General features: G+C 42.7%; 2 protein-coding genes across 7 annotated transcripts in view; both read left to right on the top strand.

The window, feature by feature from the left end:
* Window positions 1–3,424, top strand: part of atp13a3 (ATPase 13A3) — a 38,299-nt gene extending 34,875 nt beyond the window's left edge. Inside the window, exon 34 of the mRNA XM_084472923.1 lies at window positions 211–3,424. Coding sequence (XP_084329049.1) covers window positions 211–402 — 192 coding nt within the window. The 3' untranslated portion in view covers window positions 403–3,424. The remainder of the gene's footprint in view (window positions 1–210) is intronic.
* Window positions 3,425–3,835: 411 nt separating this feature from the next.
* Window positions 3,836–17,312, top strand: part of opa1 (OPA1 mitochondrial dynamin like GTPase) — a 43,058-nt gene continuing 29,581 nt past the window's right edge. The window contains exons 1-19 of one of the 6 annotated variants that reach the window (XM_084473234.1): window positions 3,836–4,010; window positions 4,524–4,839; window positions 4,961–5,057; window positions 5,416–5,523; window positions 6,381–6,419; window positions 7,935–8,017; window positions 10,749–10,964; window positions 12,853–12,906; window positions 13,347–13,451; window positions 13,711–13,797; window positions 13,922–14,035; window positions 14,305–14,385; window positions 14,507–14,581; window positions 14,957–15,028; window positions 15,138–15,237; window positions 15,605–15,735; window positions 16,347–16,419; window positions 16,518–16,590; window positions 16,776–16,891. In XM_084473234.1, the coding sequence (XP_084329360.1) occupies window positions 3,982–4,010; window positions 4,524–4,839; window positions 4,961–5,057; window positions 5,416–5,523; window positions 6,381–6,419; window positions 7,935–8,017; window positions 10,749–10,964; window positions 12,853–12,906; window positions 13,347–13,451; window positions 13,711–13,797; window positions 13,922–14,035; window positions 14,305–14,385; window positions 14,507–14,581; window positions 14,957–15,028; window positions 15,138–15,237; window positions 15,605–15,735; window positions 16,347–16,419; window positions 16,518–16,590; window positions 16,776–16,891 (1,969 nt within the window). In that variant the 5' untranslated portion in view covers window positions 3,836–3,981. Of the gene's footprint in view, window positions 4,011–4,523; window positions 4,840–4,960; window positions 5,058–5,415; window positions 5,524–6,380; window positions 6,420–7,934; window positions 8,018–10,745; window positions 10,965–12,852; window positions 12,907–13,346; window positions 13,452–13,710; window positions 13,798–13,921; window positions 14,036–14,304; window positions 14,386–14,506; window positions 14,582–14,956; window positions 15,029–15,137; window positions 15,238–15,604; window positions 15,736–16,346; window positions 16,420–16,517; window positions 16,591–16,775; window positions 16,892–17,312 lie in introns of all 6 variants that reach the window. The other 5 variants (XM_084473233.1, XM_084473236.1, XM_084473235.1 and 2 more) reach the window with 5 other exon arrangements.

Here is a 17,312-nt window from a genome sequence, read left to right as displayed (position 1 = left end):
GAAGGAAAACACCTCTTTCTCCCATTATGCACTCTCATCGCCTGTCCCTTTTATGTGTTTGTCGCAAAACCATCTGGTGTACGACCGCTTCCATAGCTGACATTTCATGGTGATAAAAAAAAAAAAGTTTCCATCCCTATAATATATATAACTCCATTTCTGTCCTTCCCCTCGGTCTCCCCCCCGTGTCACGTCTATGACCACGTCTAGGTGGGCATCGACCACTGGGGCCGGAAGTGTCTCTCGTGGCTCTGTTGCCAGCGCAACGCGGCCCCCAAGGCTCGCTACATGCACCTGGCCCAGGAGCTCCGTGTGGACCCGGACTGGCCCCCGCGGCCCACCACCACCACCGAGGCCAAGCCCTGTCCCGAGAAGGACTACCGGATGATCTGCAGCTCGTAGCACCCCTCCAGGGGTCAGGTCACACGCGTCCACGGTTCCTCGGTGGCTTGGAGCACAGAGCAGGTGCCCTGGGCTGCCTGAGGAGGAGCTCCCCGGTGTGGAGAACTGGGTCTCGCTCTTCAGATGGTTTGTCAGCTGGTGTTGACAAAGGGCAGAGCCCCTCTTGCCGCGCATTCTCTGCATTATTAGATTGCCATGATGTCCGCCAAACGAAGCCAAACCTTTAATTTGTTAGGATTTTGAGGCACTCGCACGCACGCACGCACGCACGCACGCACGCACGCACGCACACACACACACACACACACACACACACACACACACACACACACACACACACACACACACACACACACACACACACACACACACACACACACACACACACACACACACACACACACACACACACACACACACACACACCCCGTTAAGAGGAACCACAGGCAGGAACCTGTGTTTATCTTCCGATTCCGTTTTGTATTTGGACTCTCCACCCATGACAATTATTTGAATGCAGGCATATTATGCATTAATACGATAAATACAGTACAGAGAACCGTTAAGTCAATGGCGTTATACAAGTGCACATAGGAGCCATCTTTAGCAGTTCTTCTGAGGTCAGCACAAAGAGACTAGGACCTTGGCTGTGCATGACGCCAGCCGTCGGTAACCGTAGGGCGGGTCCAGAAATGATTCAAACACACAACTGTATCGCCGCTGTAGTATTGCATTGCCGATATTTTCATGTCTCCAAAGAATACTCAGCATGTAACGAAGGCCTCACTTCTCCCCGTGCATGTCCAAACAACGCTAAGGGCTTGCATACAGTTCTATGATGTATAGTCATTTGCTTCTATAATATATTACAATATATTATATATCCTTAATGCTGTCCGTATCGCATCGCTTCCTATGGAAGACTGGATAAATGTGGGTTCATCAAGCAAAACTACACGACCGAGCGTCAAGATCCAGCTTTATGAATCTTCGAAAGGAAACTTGACAAACAGGCTTAAACCAACCGTTTAGGGTCTTTGTCTGTGGGTAAACTGTGCTTAAAAAAAAGCCTGCCCTATATGATGCAATGCCACAGGAATAGCAGAAAGTATTGATGTTTGTGTTCATGGCGTAAGCATATTGCAATCCAAACAATACAAACATGTCTTATCAGTGCATCTCCTAATTGTACAGATGCTACTTCATCGCTGTCGATTCATTTCAGTCCTGAGCCTCTCTGTGCCAAAATCGTACAGTCGATTTTCTCAACATGCTTTACAGACATGTTGCCCAACTTCATTGGGCTGCGGTATAGGTCGCAACCAGCTCGAAAGATTTGTGTCATGATCAGACCATTAACCTCAATCGTTATGTTTTCAATTGTACTGACCATGTATTTCAAACAGGCAATCATTGTCTCCACAGTCTGGGACATGTTTAATATTTCAGATCAGTTTTTAATCATGCAAGTTCATTGCTATATTAAAAGAAGATATAAATATGTGATTATTTAAATAGACTCAAAACCTTGAGTTAAAAATAAAAGCCATTGCCTATGAAATGCCATTTGTAAATGATAAGTAAAATCTTTGCTTACATAGATTGAATACATTATTACCTTAAAATGAATCAGATGGTTTGGGTTTGGGTATTAGGGTTAAAGTTAAATAAATGAATGTTTTTAAATAATTTAAACCAATGCAATATTTATTTTGTGTTTATTATCAAGGCTTTATAGTACATCTCTATGTTCCAAAGATTGTATCATGTTATTAATCAATTGATTCATGACTACTTCTGTCAAATTCTACAAACTTGGATGAGACGGAACTGTACTGGATCTATGTTGTTGATAATAATTGTGGTATCAGATTACCTCTGTAAATGTTTGCTGTAAAGTCGAAGTGTGTTATGAAAGTGTATTTTCCTTTCTCTCATATCAAAGGGCTGATGTCTGTGTGTTTTCTTTTTGTTATTTTACCATTTTTGGTACTTTTTTCATAAAGTGGGTTGTAAGTTAATTGGCAGTTTAATTATTTGGGTATATTTTTATATTCTGAGCTTTCTTTGTAGGTGTGCAATAAGCATAGGTCTTCCTTGTTAAGGCATGAATTCTGGGCGTTTATTTCCAAATGTTAATCATTCATCTGGAAATATTATCAGGGGACCTGAATAGCTATCTTTAAACAAGGTTTCAACCGGGAAACTATTTGCCCATTATTTTTAGTGATTATATTTGTTGGATCAAATAACCAATGGTATCTTGCACAAGAAAGGGAAGTATAATTCATTTGATGGCAACTAACAAAACATTTTCTTACAACCAAACTATACATTAATCAGCTTTCATGTGTTTTTCTGTTGTCATATTCAATGCCAGCTGAAGAATGTGTTTCTGCAGAAATACCAGCTTGGTTTGAGGATGGAGTATTTAAAGCTCAGCTTCCAATCAGAAGTGGGCCCCTTGAGAATTTTCTGCTTCAAAATATGAAATTCTACTTCTGATTTCTTGTCAGTTTTTTAAACTGACTTGCCATTTCAAACAATGTGTAGAATGAACCCTTTCTCTTTAATACCATGCACAAACGCTATTGAATTCATCCACATAATCATATTCCCAAATTTGACACAAACCATTTACATTACCCCAAATACAATAGGTAAGCCAGTGTATGGGGTAGAAACTTTCCTCAGGGGAATGTGAATATAAAAAATACATTTAGGAGGTTACTAAAAAAATATTGATACCCAAATTACATGTCAGAAAATATGTATTTGAAATGTCTGGTATTTCTGATATCTTCCGGAAATCTGGTATTTGGTGCATTAACTTTGCATCTCGAATATCGAATACCCACACAGGTATCGTTTTTATAAGCAGAGGTGTAAATTATCGGCACATTTTTGTACTTATTACTTGTATTTTTACTTTTCTCTTTTATGCTTTTACTGATGATTGCATTTTTGATTTAACTTTTTTTTAAATATATAAATATATATAAATAAATGTACTTCAAAACAATTTACATGTTTTTATTTGTTTGTTTTGGTAAAGTAAAAAACAACAATGTGTTCTATGTCACAACCAATAATAGAATAATGTTTGAACAAGAGTAGCTCGACATACTGAATTTTCAGATGTTATGACTTTTTGAGCACTTGATTAATCATTAGACTGGTGAATTTATGGAGGCAAATTCATATTGACCGTTTTAATAATCGTAGCCTAAGAACGAAATTACTAGCTGGTCATTTGACGTCAGTAATGTAATCCAAACGTTCCAGTCTACAACTATATATCTATATCTATATATATATATATATACATTTCCTGTGCAAACCGAAACAAAAAGCGTTATCTAGGAACCAAACGGGTTTGGTTTTGTTTGTCAGGGCGTTATTTGGAGGCGCACTGCTGTGCAGGAAGTGGAGCTGTCAGTCGGTGTCCTTGTTAGCTAAAGAGCATGTTAGCGCTCTAACAGGGCAGTGCATGTTTATCAATATGAAAGAGGATGTCACTTGGACCTGAAAGATATTTTGAAAGCATATAATTGTTTATTCGTTGTTGGGATCATTACCATGTTGCGAGTCGGGGGCAAAATGACCTGGTGAGTTCTGCTGTAATGGAGCTAATCGTAGCTAATGCAATCTTTTCTCGACCGACTCTGGTATTTTGACAGCGGAGGACAGCTTAGGTGTGTCATACACACAGAACCTCTTAAAACGCCTACGTCGATTGAATTGTGATATAAAACATAACATTTAATTGAACTATACATTACATGTCATTCTCGTCTGTGAGCGGCCTGTGTGTGTGTGTGTGTGTGTGTGTGTGTGTGTGTGTGTGTGTGTGTGTGTGTGTGTGTGTGTGTGTGTGTGTGTGTGTGTGTGTGTGTGTGTGTGTGTGTGTGTGTGTAGCTGTCCAGTCACTTACCATATTGCAATAACTTACAACGTTTCACAGGCTTGCTAACTATCCTGTCCGGATATAGTTATACAATTAGTTCAGTTCTCTACCATATCGCAAACCGTATTGGCATGTTTTGTTCGACATTGTGTGATGTGTAAAGGTTGCAACTGTTTGTGATTTGTCTTTTTTAAATATTTGTTTGCTTCCTCAGCATGGCCTGCAGGAACCTAGTCTCCAACAACATGGGGGTGAAGGTGCGCATCCCCCTGCAGAAGCTGCACCCCCTCTCCCGTGCCATCCACCACCGCTACTCCAACCAGCAGGTCCCCCCTCACCGCACGGCCGCCCGTCACATCTCCTCCATGTCCCGGCTGCCCATGCGACCCCCTAAACCCCCACCGGGGTCCGGGGGACGTGGCTACCAGCAGCAGCGCAATTTCTGGATGTTGAGACTAGCAACCAGGATTCTGAGGCTCCGCTACATCGTTCTGGGCTCGGCAGTTGGTGGAGGTTATACAGCTAAAAAGGTTTGTTTAAGGTGGACTGATCTCACTCGTCCCCTTTGGCTTCTTGTGTTTCACCTCATTAAAAACAGCAGAGCAACATCTTTATATGTTTGGATGACCAATGCCTGTCGTTTTCCTTCAGACGTATGAGGAGTGGAAGGACTTGTTGCCTGATTTCAGTGAATACAACTGGGTCATTCCTGATTATATCTGGGAATTGAGCGAACAGATTGATCTAGGTAAGCGGGTTCCGTCCTTAATAAAAAAATAACTTGTAGTTTTGTTGCTGGTTTTACCTAGGTATTAGGTAATGATGCTGAGTTTGGCAGTTGTATGGATAATGGCAATAATGTGTTAGCATGCATTACTGTGGCCAGATACATCTAACGACCTTACCGATATTTTTGGGTCCTTTTTGTTTGGCCAACAAGGTCAACTGTAGTTAAAATTACAAGCTACATAATTAATTTAAAGTAATAATACAGATCAAAGTAAGTTTTTCTAATGATGTCAAAGTGTTTTAAGATCTATTATTCCTTTAATGATGTTGTTTGGCAAGTTTTGCATTGATAATTATTGTACTGTTTTGAACCACAGAAAAACTGGCCAAAGCACTTCCAGAGATGGAGGAAATTGCCAAACTACTCCCTGACATGGATAAGATAGGGGAGAACTTTGCCTTCCTCAAAAGCCTACTGTCCAGTGGTAAGTTGATGAGACCTTAATACAGTTCATGTTGACATTGGAGATGTTATACCTGACACCTGATGTTAAACCTATAGTTTATGTTCCACTTCCTTGAATTGCACCTGTCCATATCTGGCTCAGATTTGCATTGTGCTTTGCAAACCTTCTAATCTAACACCTCTGCTGCCATGCTCTTTGTCCAGTATGGTATGTGTACTGTGTGTCTTTTATTTACTTTAGATTGTGTAGACTTACTGAATTAAAACATTTGCGTTAGTTGCGGTAGGCAACTAAAGAAGGCATTTGCAGAAGTTGCAGTAGGCAACTACAGTAGGCCACCAGGAATTTACACCAGACTATTTATACATCTTGCCAGGTGCCATCTTTGTGTTATATCATCAACAAATGGCCTGGTACTAGTATTGCTAGATTATAATAATGTTTATGCATAGAATACAAATCTAAAGCCATAAAAATGTGGGATTTCAGCAAATGGCAGCATTACGAAACGCTAAAAACGTCCATTAAGCATAGCTTTTCAATGAGGATGATGACAACACTGGACGTTGTATATTCTCCCCCCTAAATATGTGCACATTGTCTCTATTACTATTCCAACATAATCATAATGAGAAAACGGGACTCACGCGTTTCATTGGGCCTGGCAGAGAGGATGTGTGGCTTGAGGTGTGAAAGTGCCATTTGTCTGCCATGTTGTTCTTGTTCTTTTGTACCACCACACATCGTCAGGCAGTGGCTGTGCTGCAACACCCTCACTGCTTCTGTCCCCTTTCACGTAACTTTTATTTTGTGCTGTTTTTTTTTTTTCTGTTCTCCTCCCCTACCTTCTCCCCCTTCCTCCGCATTCTTCACAGGTGTAGTGAGTGGAACCTCTGGTCTGCATCTGTTGTTAGGTGTGTAAACCCCTACATGCTACTCCTTAGTAGTGTCATGTGTTTATAGTGCTCCCACCAGCATCCCCCTTCTTGTGAAGCCCTTCTCCTATGTACCTGTCTGGGTGTGTGTACTGTGATGCACCTACTGGCCCCACTGTGTGGAGCATAGTATACTGTTCCAGAGAGGACCTGTCCCGTACATGGTTGGCCTCCAGTTCTACACAGTCACATATTTGTTCTGATACTTGCATTCATTGTAATTTATACTTTTACAACAAAAAAATTGAAATCAATATTAATTGTATTATTCATTGTATCATTATACATATTTCAACCAATGGTTCAAAGATGCGTTTTTATTATGTCAAATCTTAGGCAGTATAGTTTTGGACTATGTAAAAACCTTTCTATAGCGTTGATAAGGGCTTCATTCCCTGTGTTACAGAGCTACCATGGAGCAATATTCTGGATAGCATTTGGGGGTTTAAGTTGCTTAGCTAACCCTGCTATATTTCTACCTGTAAATTAGAACTAAAATGCTTTTCACTTGCAGTATAACAAGAAGCAGTGATGCATCTGAAACATGGCTATGCACACACACATGCCCACACCCAAATCAGAAATTTATAAGGTCTTAATCATAACAACAGATCCAGTGTGTCCACTGTCCTAACTGTCTCACTGTCCTAAATCTCCACTTACCCCTTTTTACCTTCTTTAGTGGTGTCAGATGTCTCATGCATGTGTGCCTTGGCCTCTTATGAATTGCATTTTTTCATAACTCATGTCTATAAACACCTGCTTTCTCTAATTTCACTAACATATCAAGGGCTGTCTTTTCTAATGGAGGAGGTGATTCAAATGTGTGGAAAATGGGTACTTTGGATAACCTTGCATTTTCTCATTTTAATCTCTAGTTTCAAGTATCTTTTTAAAGGTCGTAGCTTATACCAAAAGGTGTTTTCTAGGCAGAATGCAAACAGACCTGTCAACGCATGTTTAATTCCATGAGTCATGCACAGTCAAGAAGGAGTGTACCTTGTTGTCGCGGAGACCAGCGTTTACACACCACCAGCTCCAGAAGAGAGCTGTGGTGAAAGCTGCTTGTTCCATTACGTGTTCCCAGGCTGGCGTATTGCGACACCGCCGGGAGAACACAGAGTATGTTCCTATGGAGGTCACAGCTTTGGCGCGCCTTGTTCCGTTGCCCATTTCTCAGCCACCCAAACACCTGCCACACGCTATGGATCATGGCCCTTTGCTAGTCTCCCAACTGCCAATTCCAAATGCTTCCATGTAACTCGTACATTGCCAAGAAGTTGGAACCCAATAAAGACAACCCTCCTTTTTACAGGAGGGTTATTTATTTGAATCGCATATCGATATTCTGCTGCTTGTAATCAGTTTGCCCTTAGATGTTGAGTCTTGCTGCTGGTCATAGGGTTCATCGCTTGCAGTGGACTACCGTGGTGTCCAGTGAAAGGGTGGTAAGGTTAATCACTGGTCTCTCTGTGGTTCTCTTTCCTCTTGTAGAAACGGCCAGCGAGCCGGCGCTGAAGGCGGCCGATACGTCCGCTCCCGCCTCCACGGAGGCCAGCGACAAGCAGTACAAGAAGGTAAGTCCTCCACCCAAGCCCCCCCCCACTCCCTGGTCCCTGCCACCACCATCACCCCTCTTCTACACCAGCTGCCCTCCACCCACCCACCCACCCGCCACCCCACCCTCCCACTCCCTGGTCCCTGCCACCACCACCCCCTCTACCCCTCTAGACCAGCTGCCCTCCACCCACCTGACCACACCGATCACTCTCATTCTCAGCCTTCGTACCCGGCCTCATTCCACCTCAACATGGGGTGTTACACTGACTGCCGGCTGCAGTAAATCAGAATTGACTCTGTCTGACTCTGGATCATGCTTTTGTTAAGTCAGACCATAGACGCCACCAGCATCCTGAACCTTGAACCCTGATAGTGGCAGGGATGTTATTGTCCTTCACAACAACGGCGGTTGCTTTTTCACACCGTGTTGGTGTTACATTTATTTAAATTAATATTACATTGAGTTGTGCACTGTTCCACTCCTTGAAGTAAAGGCAGATGAGTGCAATCATTGGTAGAACAACACAGCATTGCAATCGGTTAATGTTTAAATCCTTTATTACACGTTTAATTAAAGAAATCGACTCAATATTTAGCTTAACATTAGCTAGTTTCTATGTGTAGTAAGACATCCTATATCTGTTCCATTGATTGAGTACTGATTGGGAGTATAAGCTAAATACTATTAAATCTGTGAAACTGCAAAGACACACAATTAAGAAATCCATATTTTCCTGTTGCTTTGATGTTTATTATTTTGCTGTTCTTTTATTTTTCACATGCTTCTGCTTTTCAATTACCCTTTCCCTCCCAACCTGAACACAATGTAGAGAGACTACAGTGTGTACTACAGCTGGTGCCTAACTCTACACTGTATGTGCCCATTCTATTTGTATCCCTTGTTTTTTTGTCCTCTTTATGCACCAGTCTGTGTCCTGCCTGTCCTCTCTAAATGGACCTGTTCTGGTCCACTGTTGTCTACTGTTGAATGGAATTGTCTGTTTTTCCTTTTCATAAATGCTGTTTGAAACGGTTTAGAGGGTTAGGTAGAGAAAAACTATGACAAAACCATACTTAAAAGGTTTTTGTGTAGATGAAGTAAGGAGGATGCTGCTTTCCTCTTATTCACTGCTTTTAGTCCAAAGCACCCCAACATGTTTAAATTTCTTTTGTGAATCAAATGTCACAAAAAAAAACCTGCATAATGACAATACTGTCATTCTGTGTTTTTGGTTGTTTCAAGTTCTCCAAATGAAGAAAAACGTGGGGAATAGTGGACTAAAACTAACTAATTTCCTGCTGTCAGCTATCCGCTCCCATTAGATTACCCCAGCGCTTGCTTCGCTAATACAAGTTTGATCCTCGTAGTTCTCCCACCTACCACCGCCATAATCATCAGGCCCATTTTCACAAACTTCCAAATGCATAGGAATATAATTAGGCTCTTAGTTGTAAAGAGCAGAAACTCATTTGAATGCCTCCACCATACACATTTGAGCATTTCTTGTTGCTTGAAATTAGTGCATTTTATATGTTGGTACTTAAGTATGAATAACGTCGGTTGGTATAGTTGCACCATGGTTAGGGTGAGTTAGTTATTTGAAGTAAGTTTATTGCATTATTTTCAAAATATTATATATTTTTTGATATTTGTGGGATAGCGTTGCCCCTACATCTTTTTCAGGCAGCTGTGTGTGTGTGTGTGTGTGTGTGTGTGTGTGTGTGTGTGTGTGTGTGTGTGTGTGTGTGTGTGTGTGTGTGTGTGTGTGTGTGTGTGTGTGTGTGTGTGTGTGTGTGTGTGTGTGTGTGTGTGTGTGTGTGTGTGTGTTGGCACAGAGAGTTTTAGTGTGATCACTGATTCTAGTTGGACTCTGGTGCATTCCAACAGAAATGGTCTCATAATGCGGTCTAGCAATTGAACATAACCAGACAGCATGTAAGCGCTAGCCACATTTGTCTGTGAATTATGTTGCAACAAATTCAGTTTTCAGTCTACAATTTGAAGCCATCTCATTGTCTGGATTTCATTATTCAGTTGCTTCTTTTCTACACAATCAAATATGTAGGCTACTTTTTCCCTTTCATGCTCCTACATTTATTCTAAAGCCATTCATGAGCTAATGCCACCTACAGTAAAGTGTTTTTTATTCTTCTATAGTAACACTATTTTGCTTTAATGGCAATGTACCAATTGAAGGGGTGTAGTAGGGGGCACCAATGATATATATTATATAAAAATATATATTAGGGTTAACCCTAACCCTAGTATTTGGGGCTCCCAAAATTATTTGTAATTCCAAAAAAACGTTGCATGGCAGAATGCAGTGGTGCCAGTAATCCAGCTGCAGTACACTCCTGGATGAATGTAGGGGGAACACTGTGGGTATTGGCAAGTACAGAGAGTGATTCCAGCACGCCACTGGCTGGGAGACACTGGTTGTGGTATCAGTCGCCTCCTCCGCCTTCACACTCTGCAAAGTTTGGCCGTCTCTCCTTCTCGATGAGAGAGGGAGGCTGATTCTTGTCAGCAAGCGGTGATCATGGTGGCAACATTTTTCCCTCCGGAACAAAGAACTTCATTCTATGACAGCATTGATCCCTTAACCAATCCCGGCAAGCCTTGGCCTTGTTGAAGACCTATGCCTCGCCTTCTCGAGACCGATTGGCAGACTCGCCCTGTATGGGAGGAGGTTTAAGTAGCCCTGTGGTTACTGCTGCTGTCTCTCACTGTGACGTCCCTCCCAGCAGGGTCTGCTCGGCGAACTCATTCTCATTCAGCAGCAGATTCAGAGGCATGAGGAGGAGGCCCGTCGTGCTGCTGCGGCAGCCAATAGCGCGAGTCCCCCACCACCACCACCTCCACCGCCACCACCACCAACAGAGCCCGCCCCTCCTCCACCGAAGCCCAGCCCCCCTCCTCCACCGAAGCCCAGCCCCCCTCCTCCTCCACCACACAGATACAAGGTGAAGGTCCCAGCCAATCCCCAGGCTCCCAGGGCTTCCCCATCTCCACCAATCTGAGACCACCAATGGTGATGCAATGGGACCGTGCAGTGCTACCTTTTTAGCTAACGGCTGAGAATCAAATGAGCCGTTCTGGAGGACACAGTGTTGGATTTGGGAGAGCAAATGGGTTATTTTAATTGCGTTGATTTAATGATCTCTTCTGGAGCCCTGATCTCTCTTCTAGTGGTTGAGGTAATTGTCCGTTAACAGTTTGCATTATATAAGCTTGGATCTAAGGGTTAGGATATTTAGTGTTGGGAACAGTACTTATCCTAACCCTCAGTGTAAGTAGTACTCATGAATCACTTTTTTTGTGTTTGGTCCTGATTAGCTTGGGTACTGGACCACTGGTCATGTTGGTTAACTTTCATTGACAGTTGGCTCTGCATCAGGTACATAGCCCAGTCTGCTTATTCCATAAAAAGCCAAACATTGCTCCAATCGAAGCCTTTCCAAACTTAAAATTGTCAAAGAGCATGCAGTCATGCAGACGCACTCAACCATCCTTTGGTATACGATTTTGTCCAAAGAAGCCTCTTCAGAGGAATATCTGGTAACAAGCTGAAGAGGTGCACATATAGTAAATGTAAATAAAGAAGATAAAAACACTCCTGAAGGTGAAATAAGTTCATACTCAGGTTGCTGTGGTTCCCACAAGGGCCGTCAGCCTCTGTGAATCACCCCCTTTTGGCAACCGACCCTCCAAGCATATGCATACATTGCATGGACTCAAGTGACACCCAACTGCATGGCATGAACAGCACTACTCGTGAGCACTACTGCAGTTGAAAAGCTCATTGGCTGACACTGAGACGTGGCAATATGTTGGAGAAACATCAGAAGGTCAAAGCTCAGAGGAGGTCATTGTGAATGGTATTCATACAGTATTCAATTGCATCTGCACTATAATTTTGGGCAGTTGTAATACCATTTTTATGCCATAGGGCTTCTCAATACAGTTATTGTATTGAGAAATTAATTACACATTTTGTAACTTAAAGGCTCAGTAGCATTGTGTGTGTGTGTGTGTGTCTTTGTGTGTTAAGTGTAATTTTTATGTTAAACTCCCTCATCCCCTATCTTCATCCCATCTGCTTAACCCATTACCATGCACCGTCATCCTGTCCTCCCTAGTCTTCTTTGCTCTAATCAAACTGTGTACAATATAACTCTCTCACTCCCGTGCTACAACATGCTATACCGCACCATGCAGCAATATGTTCATTCAAAATGAACACTGAGCTGAGACAGGGTCCGGCCCACAATCAAACACTACTCTGCTGATCTGGAGAAGCGTAACCTGGCAACTGAGAGATGAGCTCCTTTTTTTTTGTGGATGGAATTGTCTGCAATCGGTGTTGAGCTGTCCAGCATTGTTTGATTGTAAGGGTTACCAATGATCTGGCAAACTCTGCATTCAAATGGACATTTTCCTGACCTGCATGTTATATGGAAATATACTTTTTCCTGCCACATCTCGAATGGATGGGGATGCCTTTGGCCAATCTTTAAAAACGTTTGCTCATGGTACGGTATGGCAGGTATGGAAGACGATGGAATAGCACATTATAACCGGGATATGACCAATCATTTACAACCAACCAATCAATACGGAAGACTTGGTACTATGATCCTCTCCGCAATTACATTTTTCCCCCGACAGGGCATTCTGTTTGATGAACTTCTTGATTTGAGTGGCTTGTGTAATCAAATGTGCATGTCATGTATGTGTCTTCACGGAGGTGTATGTCAAACGGGACGAGGGAAAGGGTCGCGTGCGGAGGGTAAGACGAGGCGTTAACTCTGGCTTGTTTGTGTGTTGTTATTACTCCTCCTCCACCCTCAGTCGTCAGACAAGGAGAAAGTAGACCAGCTTCAAGAGGAGCTCCTTCGTACCCAGGTATTCACACTCTTTAACCCTGTAATACACTCGACTACCACTAATAATAAGACGATCTACTAGCCTCATGTTCAAATTCCTATAGCTACTCTGCATTTCATCAAGTTGTTTTTTTTTAAACTTTGTTGTTCCGGAATTATAATTTTCTATTGTTACTGCATTGTTGATTGAATGCATTTATTCTCAGCCTCACTTGTAAGGCCCCTTTTAGAATGTAGAAATTAAAGGAATAGATTTACTATACATGTAGTTTGTTTTTCATCAATGTGCATTGTACTTGTAACACAAGTGTGTGGACATTTCCAAAACAAGCAACTGCAATAGGCTATAACTAAAAACAATATTTTTGTTGTCTAAATGCTCGTGTTTGCAAGTGATGCACCCTAATTTTTTCATGTTCTCCATAGTCAAGCTGTGCTCTCTGTGCTGTGTGTTCTCAGATGAAGTACCAACGCATGCTGGAAAGGCTGGAGAAGGAGAACAAGGAGCTGAGGAAGGTGGTGCTGCAGAAGGATGACAAGGGGATCCATCAGAGGAAGATCAAGGTAGGCATTATGTCCCTACCCCAGCCTGATGTCTGCACTACACTGCACTGCATTGGGTGACTGGGTGTCTGAACCGGTTCCTCCATCCATGCTAAACTCAAGACAAGAATACAATTTACTGAACTGTTTAAGAATATTGCCTATGGTTACTGTCATGTTCTTGGAATTTGTTGAGATTTTAGGCTGAAGGCACAAGATAACCTTTAGAAAATATGAAAATGATTGAATCTCCATTTTTTTTCACCGATACCTCCTACAGAAATCTCTGATTGACCTGTATTCTGAGGTCTTGGACATCCTGTCAGACTACGACTCAAACTACAACACCCAGGACCACCTGCCCAGGGTAAGAAGCAGTCAATCATCCGACCAAACCCCCAATCCATCTTCCTGTATGTTACAGGGGGTTTGATTCTGTCCACGTTGCCCTCCATCTCACTAACACGGCCCTCCTCTCGTACCTCTTCCAGGTGGTGGTGGTTGGGGACCAAAGTGCGGGGAAGACCAGTGTGCTGGAGATGATCGCCCAGGCCAGGATCTTCCCCAGAGGCTCTGGAGAGATGATGACCCGGTCCCCAGTCAAGGTAAGGCCCAGATGCATCAGACAGGAGGCCAGGATAATGTATTGGCTAGGGGCCGTCTCAATGTCCTGACCTGCCTGCTCCTTAATGGCATCTATCTGAATTCAACGTCAATCTTAAAAGTACTGGAGTGACTAAGAACGTGCTCCTATCTTTTGACCTATGTTACTTTTTTCACGCTGTTCAAAACAAGTATAAAAATGATTTGACAGTATTGGATGGGAAACAAACAAAGTGTATCAAGGTGGTAAACCTCTGGCCCCCTTCCCCAGGTGACTCTGAGCGAGGGCCCCCACCACGTGGCCATGTTCAAGGACAGCGGCCGGGAGTTTGACCTGGGCAAGGAGGACGATGTAAGACACCAGCCTGTCCACCGTCCCCTCCCTGCAGCACACCCCTTCCATCGCCATCTACTAGGTTCATGTGCATGTCTTTTCGCTGACCTGCGTGCCCACTCTTCCCTGTTGTGCCCAGCTGGCTGCCTTGAGGCACGAGATTGAGCTGAGGATGAGGAAAAGCGTGAAGGAAGGCCAGACCGTCAGTCCAGAGGTGAGCTGTAGACCTTTTTATGAAGAGCTGCTTTCTTGTGCCCGACCTGAGGGAGTGATTGGTCACTTGGTAGTTTAATGGCAGATTTACAATAAAGGGATATGTTTGACACAATGACTTCTGTTGTTGTTAATAAACATAACAAAGGCTGCTATTGCAACGGCAATGATTTATATTGTAGCTTATTTGCTTCTTTTGTGTTGTGTTTATATGGTCTGCGGTAAACTGGTCAAAGTTCCAATAGGGAACTCCAATTTGAACTAATCACGATAGCAACACCAGCGTTGGGGTCATTTGATTCCTGTCTTTTTCATGTACAAGCAGCTTAAAAAACTGAATTGGTTATTTCTCCACTTTTGTGTGTTTGTTTGGTAGACAATATCCCTGAGTGTCAAAGGCCCGGGAATACAGAGGATGGTGCTGGTGGATTTGCCAGGAGTCATCAGTGTGAGTGCACACACATAATTGCACACACAGTATTTCAAGCATAGCATATCACATCTTGGGTCATCCACAGACGTAGACACAGACAGTGTGTTGTTTAATATCGCGTTAGACGGTAACCTCGGGCATGGCACCAGATACCAAGGAAACCATCTTCAGCATCAGCAAGGCCTACATGCAGAACCCCAACGCCATCATCCTGTGTATTCAAGGTGAGTGCCCAGGCTGAACACTAAACAGGTCATCTGAGGAGGTTGTCAATGGCAAAACGGCATGTTTCGTTGTTTAGCTGACCCCTACGCAATCAAACCAAAACCAAGCAGAATAAATTATTTGAGCATTATCGTGTAATTTGTTTTGGAATGTGATACAATAAGAAACATACATGGTCTTCCATCCAAGTTATATTTTTGTTTTAATTCCTGCAATGTAGTATATATTAAGATAAAAAATCAATGAAAGATTTTTTTATTTTATATTTAGATATTAACTTCCATTCATCTTCCATCCCACCTCTTGTCGCGCTTTCATCATTGCTGCAATCCACCTCTTTGCTGACCTCTCGCTCTCTCTCGCCAGACGGCAGTGTGGACGCCGAGCGCAGCATCGTCACAGACCTGGTCAGCCAGATGGACCCCCATGGCAAGAGGACCATATTTGTCCTGACCAAAGTGGACCTGGCGGAGAAGAACCTGGCCAGCCCCAGCAGGGTAAGAAGCTCCCCCTGTCACTAACCCCCAGAACGCAAGGACATTAGCCTGAGCTGGGTAGAGGTGAGTGTTGGTGTTAAGTTCCTTAGAACTTAACACGTGTTCCGTGTGTACACCAGACAGACAGAAAGGTAGATCACATGTAATTAAATAAGTTTGATGTTACAGAGCCATTCTTATACTTCGTTTTAGGTCTTAGATTTGTATTGGAACATGAAAAGTCTCTTTTTGGATTGATATGTATGACATTTATGTACACAAAATATTTATGATTTGGTTTAAACCTTGAAACAAGTTCATAACGACCATAAGATCAAAACAGATATTTCAGCCACTCTGATATGTCCACATTAAATGAATTTAATTATTGGTGAGATCTATGAAATATTCCTCTTTGTGCCAAATATAACCTGTGGCATGAAAGTGGTCTGCAGTAACATTACATAATGATGTACCTTGAATTTGACGACTTCTGGAGCGATCAGCAATGCATGGTAGCTCCACCAGGTAGCGCCAAAGTCTTTTATTTGAACTTGGTTCACAGGCTTGGTCGAACAGAGATACACAAGAGATCTTCAAACTCTTGATTCTTTATTTGTCTTGTATTTCAGATCCAGCAGATTGTTGAAGGCAAGCTGTTCCCCATGAAGGCTCTGGGATACTTTGCAGTTGTGACAGGGAAAGGTAAGCCCTGCCACCCGTGCTCCTCGGCTGCACTCTCTCCCATACTTGTGGAAATGAACATTTCAGTCATACATCTCTGTGTACCTGTTCTGTTCAAGGGAGCACTGGCGAAAGCATCGATTCTATCAAGGACTACGAAGAGGACTTTTTCCAGAATTCACGACTACTGCGGTAGGTTGTTTACTTGATTACCCGGTTACACGGCACCACAAACAACCTTCCTAAATAACTCTGCACTCTAACGAGTTGTTGATTGATGCGACTCCAGTCCTCCCATGTTGTGAGTGTGACGTTTGCGAGATGTACATCTTGAAGTGTTGTGTTGATAAGCGATTGTGATTCTTCTCTCTCTGCAGTGATGGTATGCTGAAGGCCCATCAGGTGACCACGAAGAACCTGAGCCTGGCCGTGTCCGACTGCTTCTGGAAGATGGTGAGGGAGTCTGTGGAGCAGCAGGCCGATGCATTCAAAGGTATGAGTCTGCACCTAAGGCAAATCCACTAAATATTCCTTAAAGGTCTTTGCTTATATAGACTGTAAGAATCAGAAATTCCTTCTCATTACTGGTCTCTTTGGCCAGTAAGTGAACTGCAGCCTGATCAGACTGTGAGTGCGAGCTCCGTGGGTTGAGACAATAACAAGTCAAAACAAATGTGATTTATAATAATAATAACTTTTGTGCAAGGTAAAAATGTATGAAAGAAAAGACATCTTTGCCATTGCGCTTTGACGTCACTTTTTCCCCGTCAAAACTAACCTTTGACGTTAAATCACAACCTAATTAGTTTATTAGTTATTAGTTAATATATTGGCAATTTAAAGCAATTATCACATGTAAAAATCCTGCAAGTAATCCCTTTCAAAATACACATCCACCAATGATAGTGCTGTGC

The sequence above is a fragment of the Micromesistius poutassou genome (genome assembly GCF_964030765.1).
Source record: "Micromesistius poutassou genome assembly, chromosome: 9".
NCBI lineage: Eukaryota > Metazoa > Chordata > Actinopteri > Gadiformes > Gadidae > Micromesistius > Micromesistius poutassou.
This window is presented reverse-complemented; position numbering and strand designations above follow the sequence as displayed.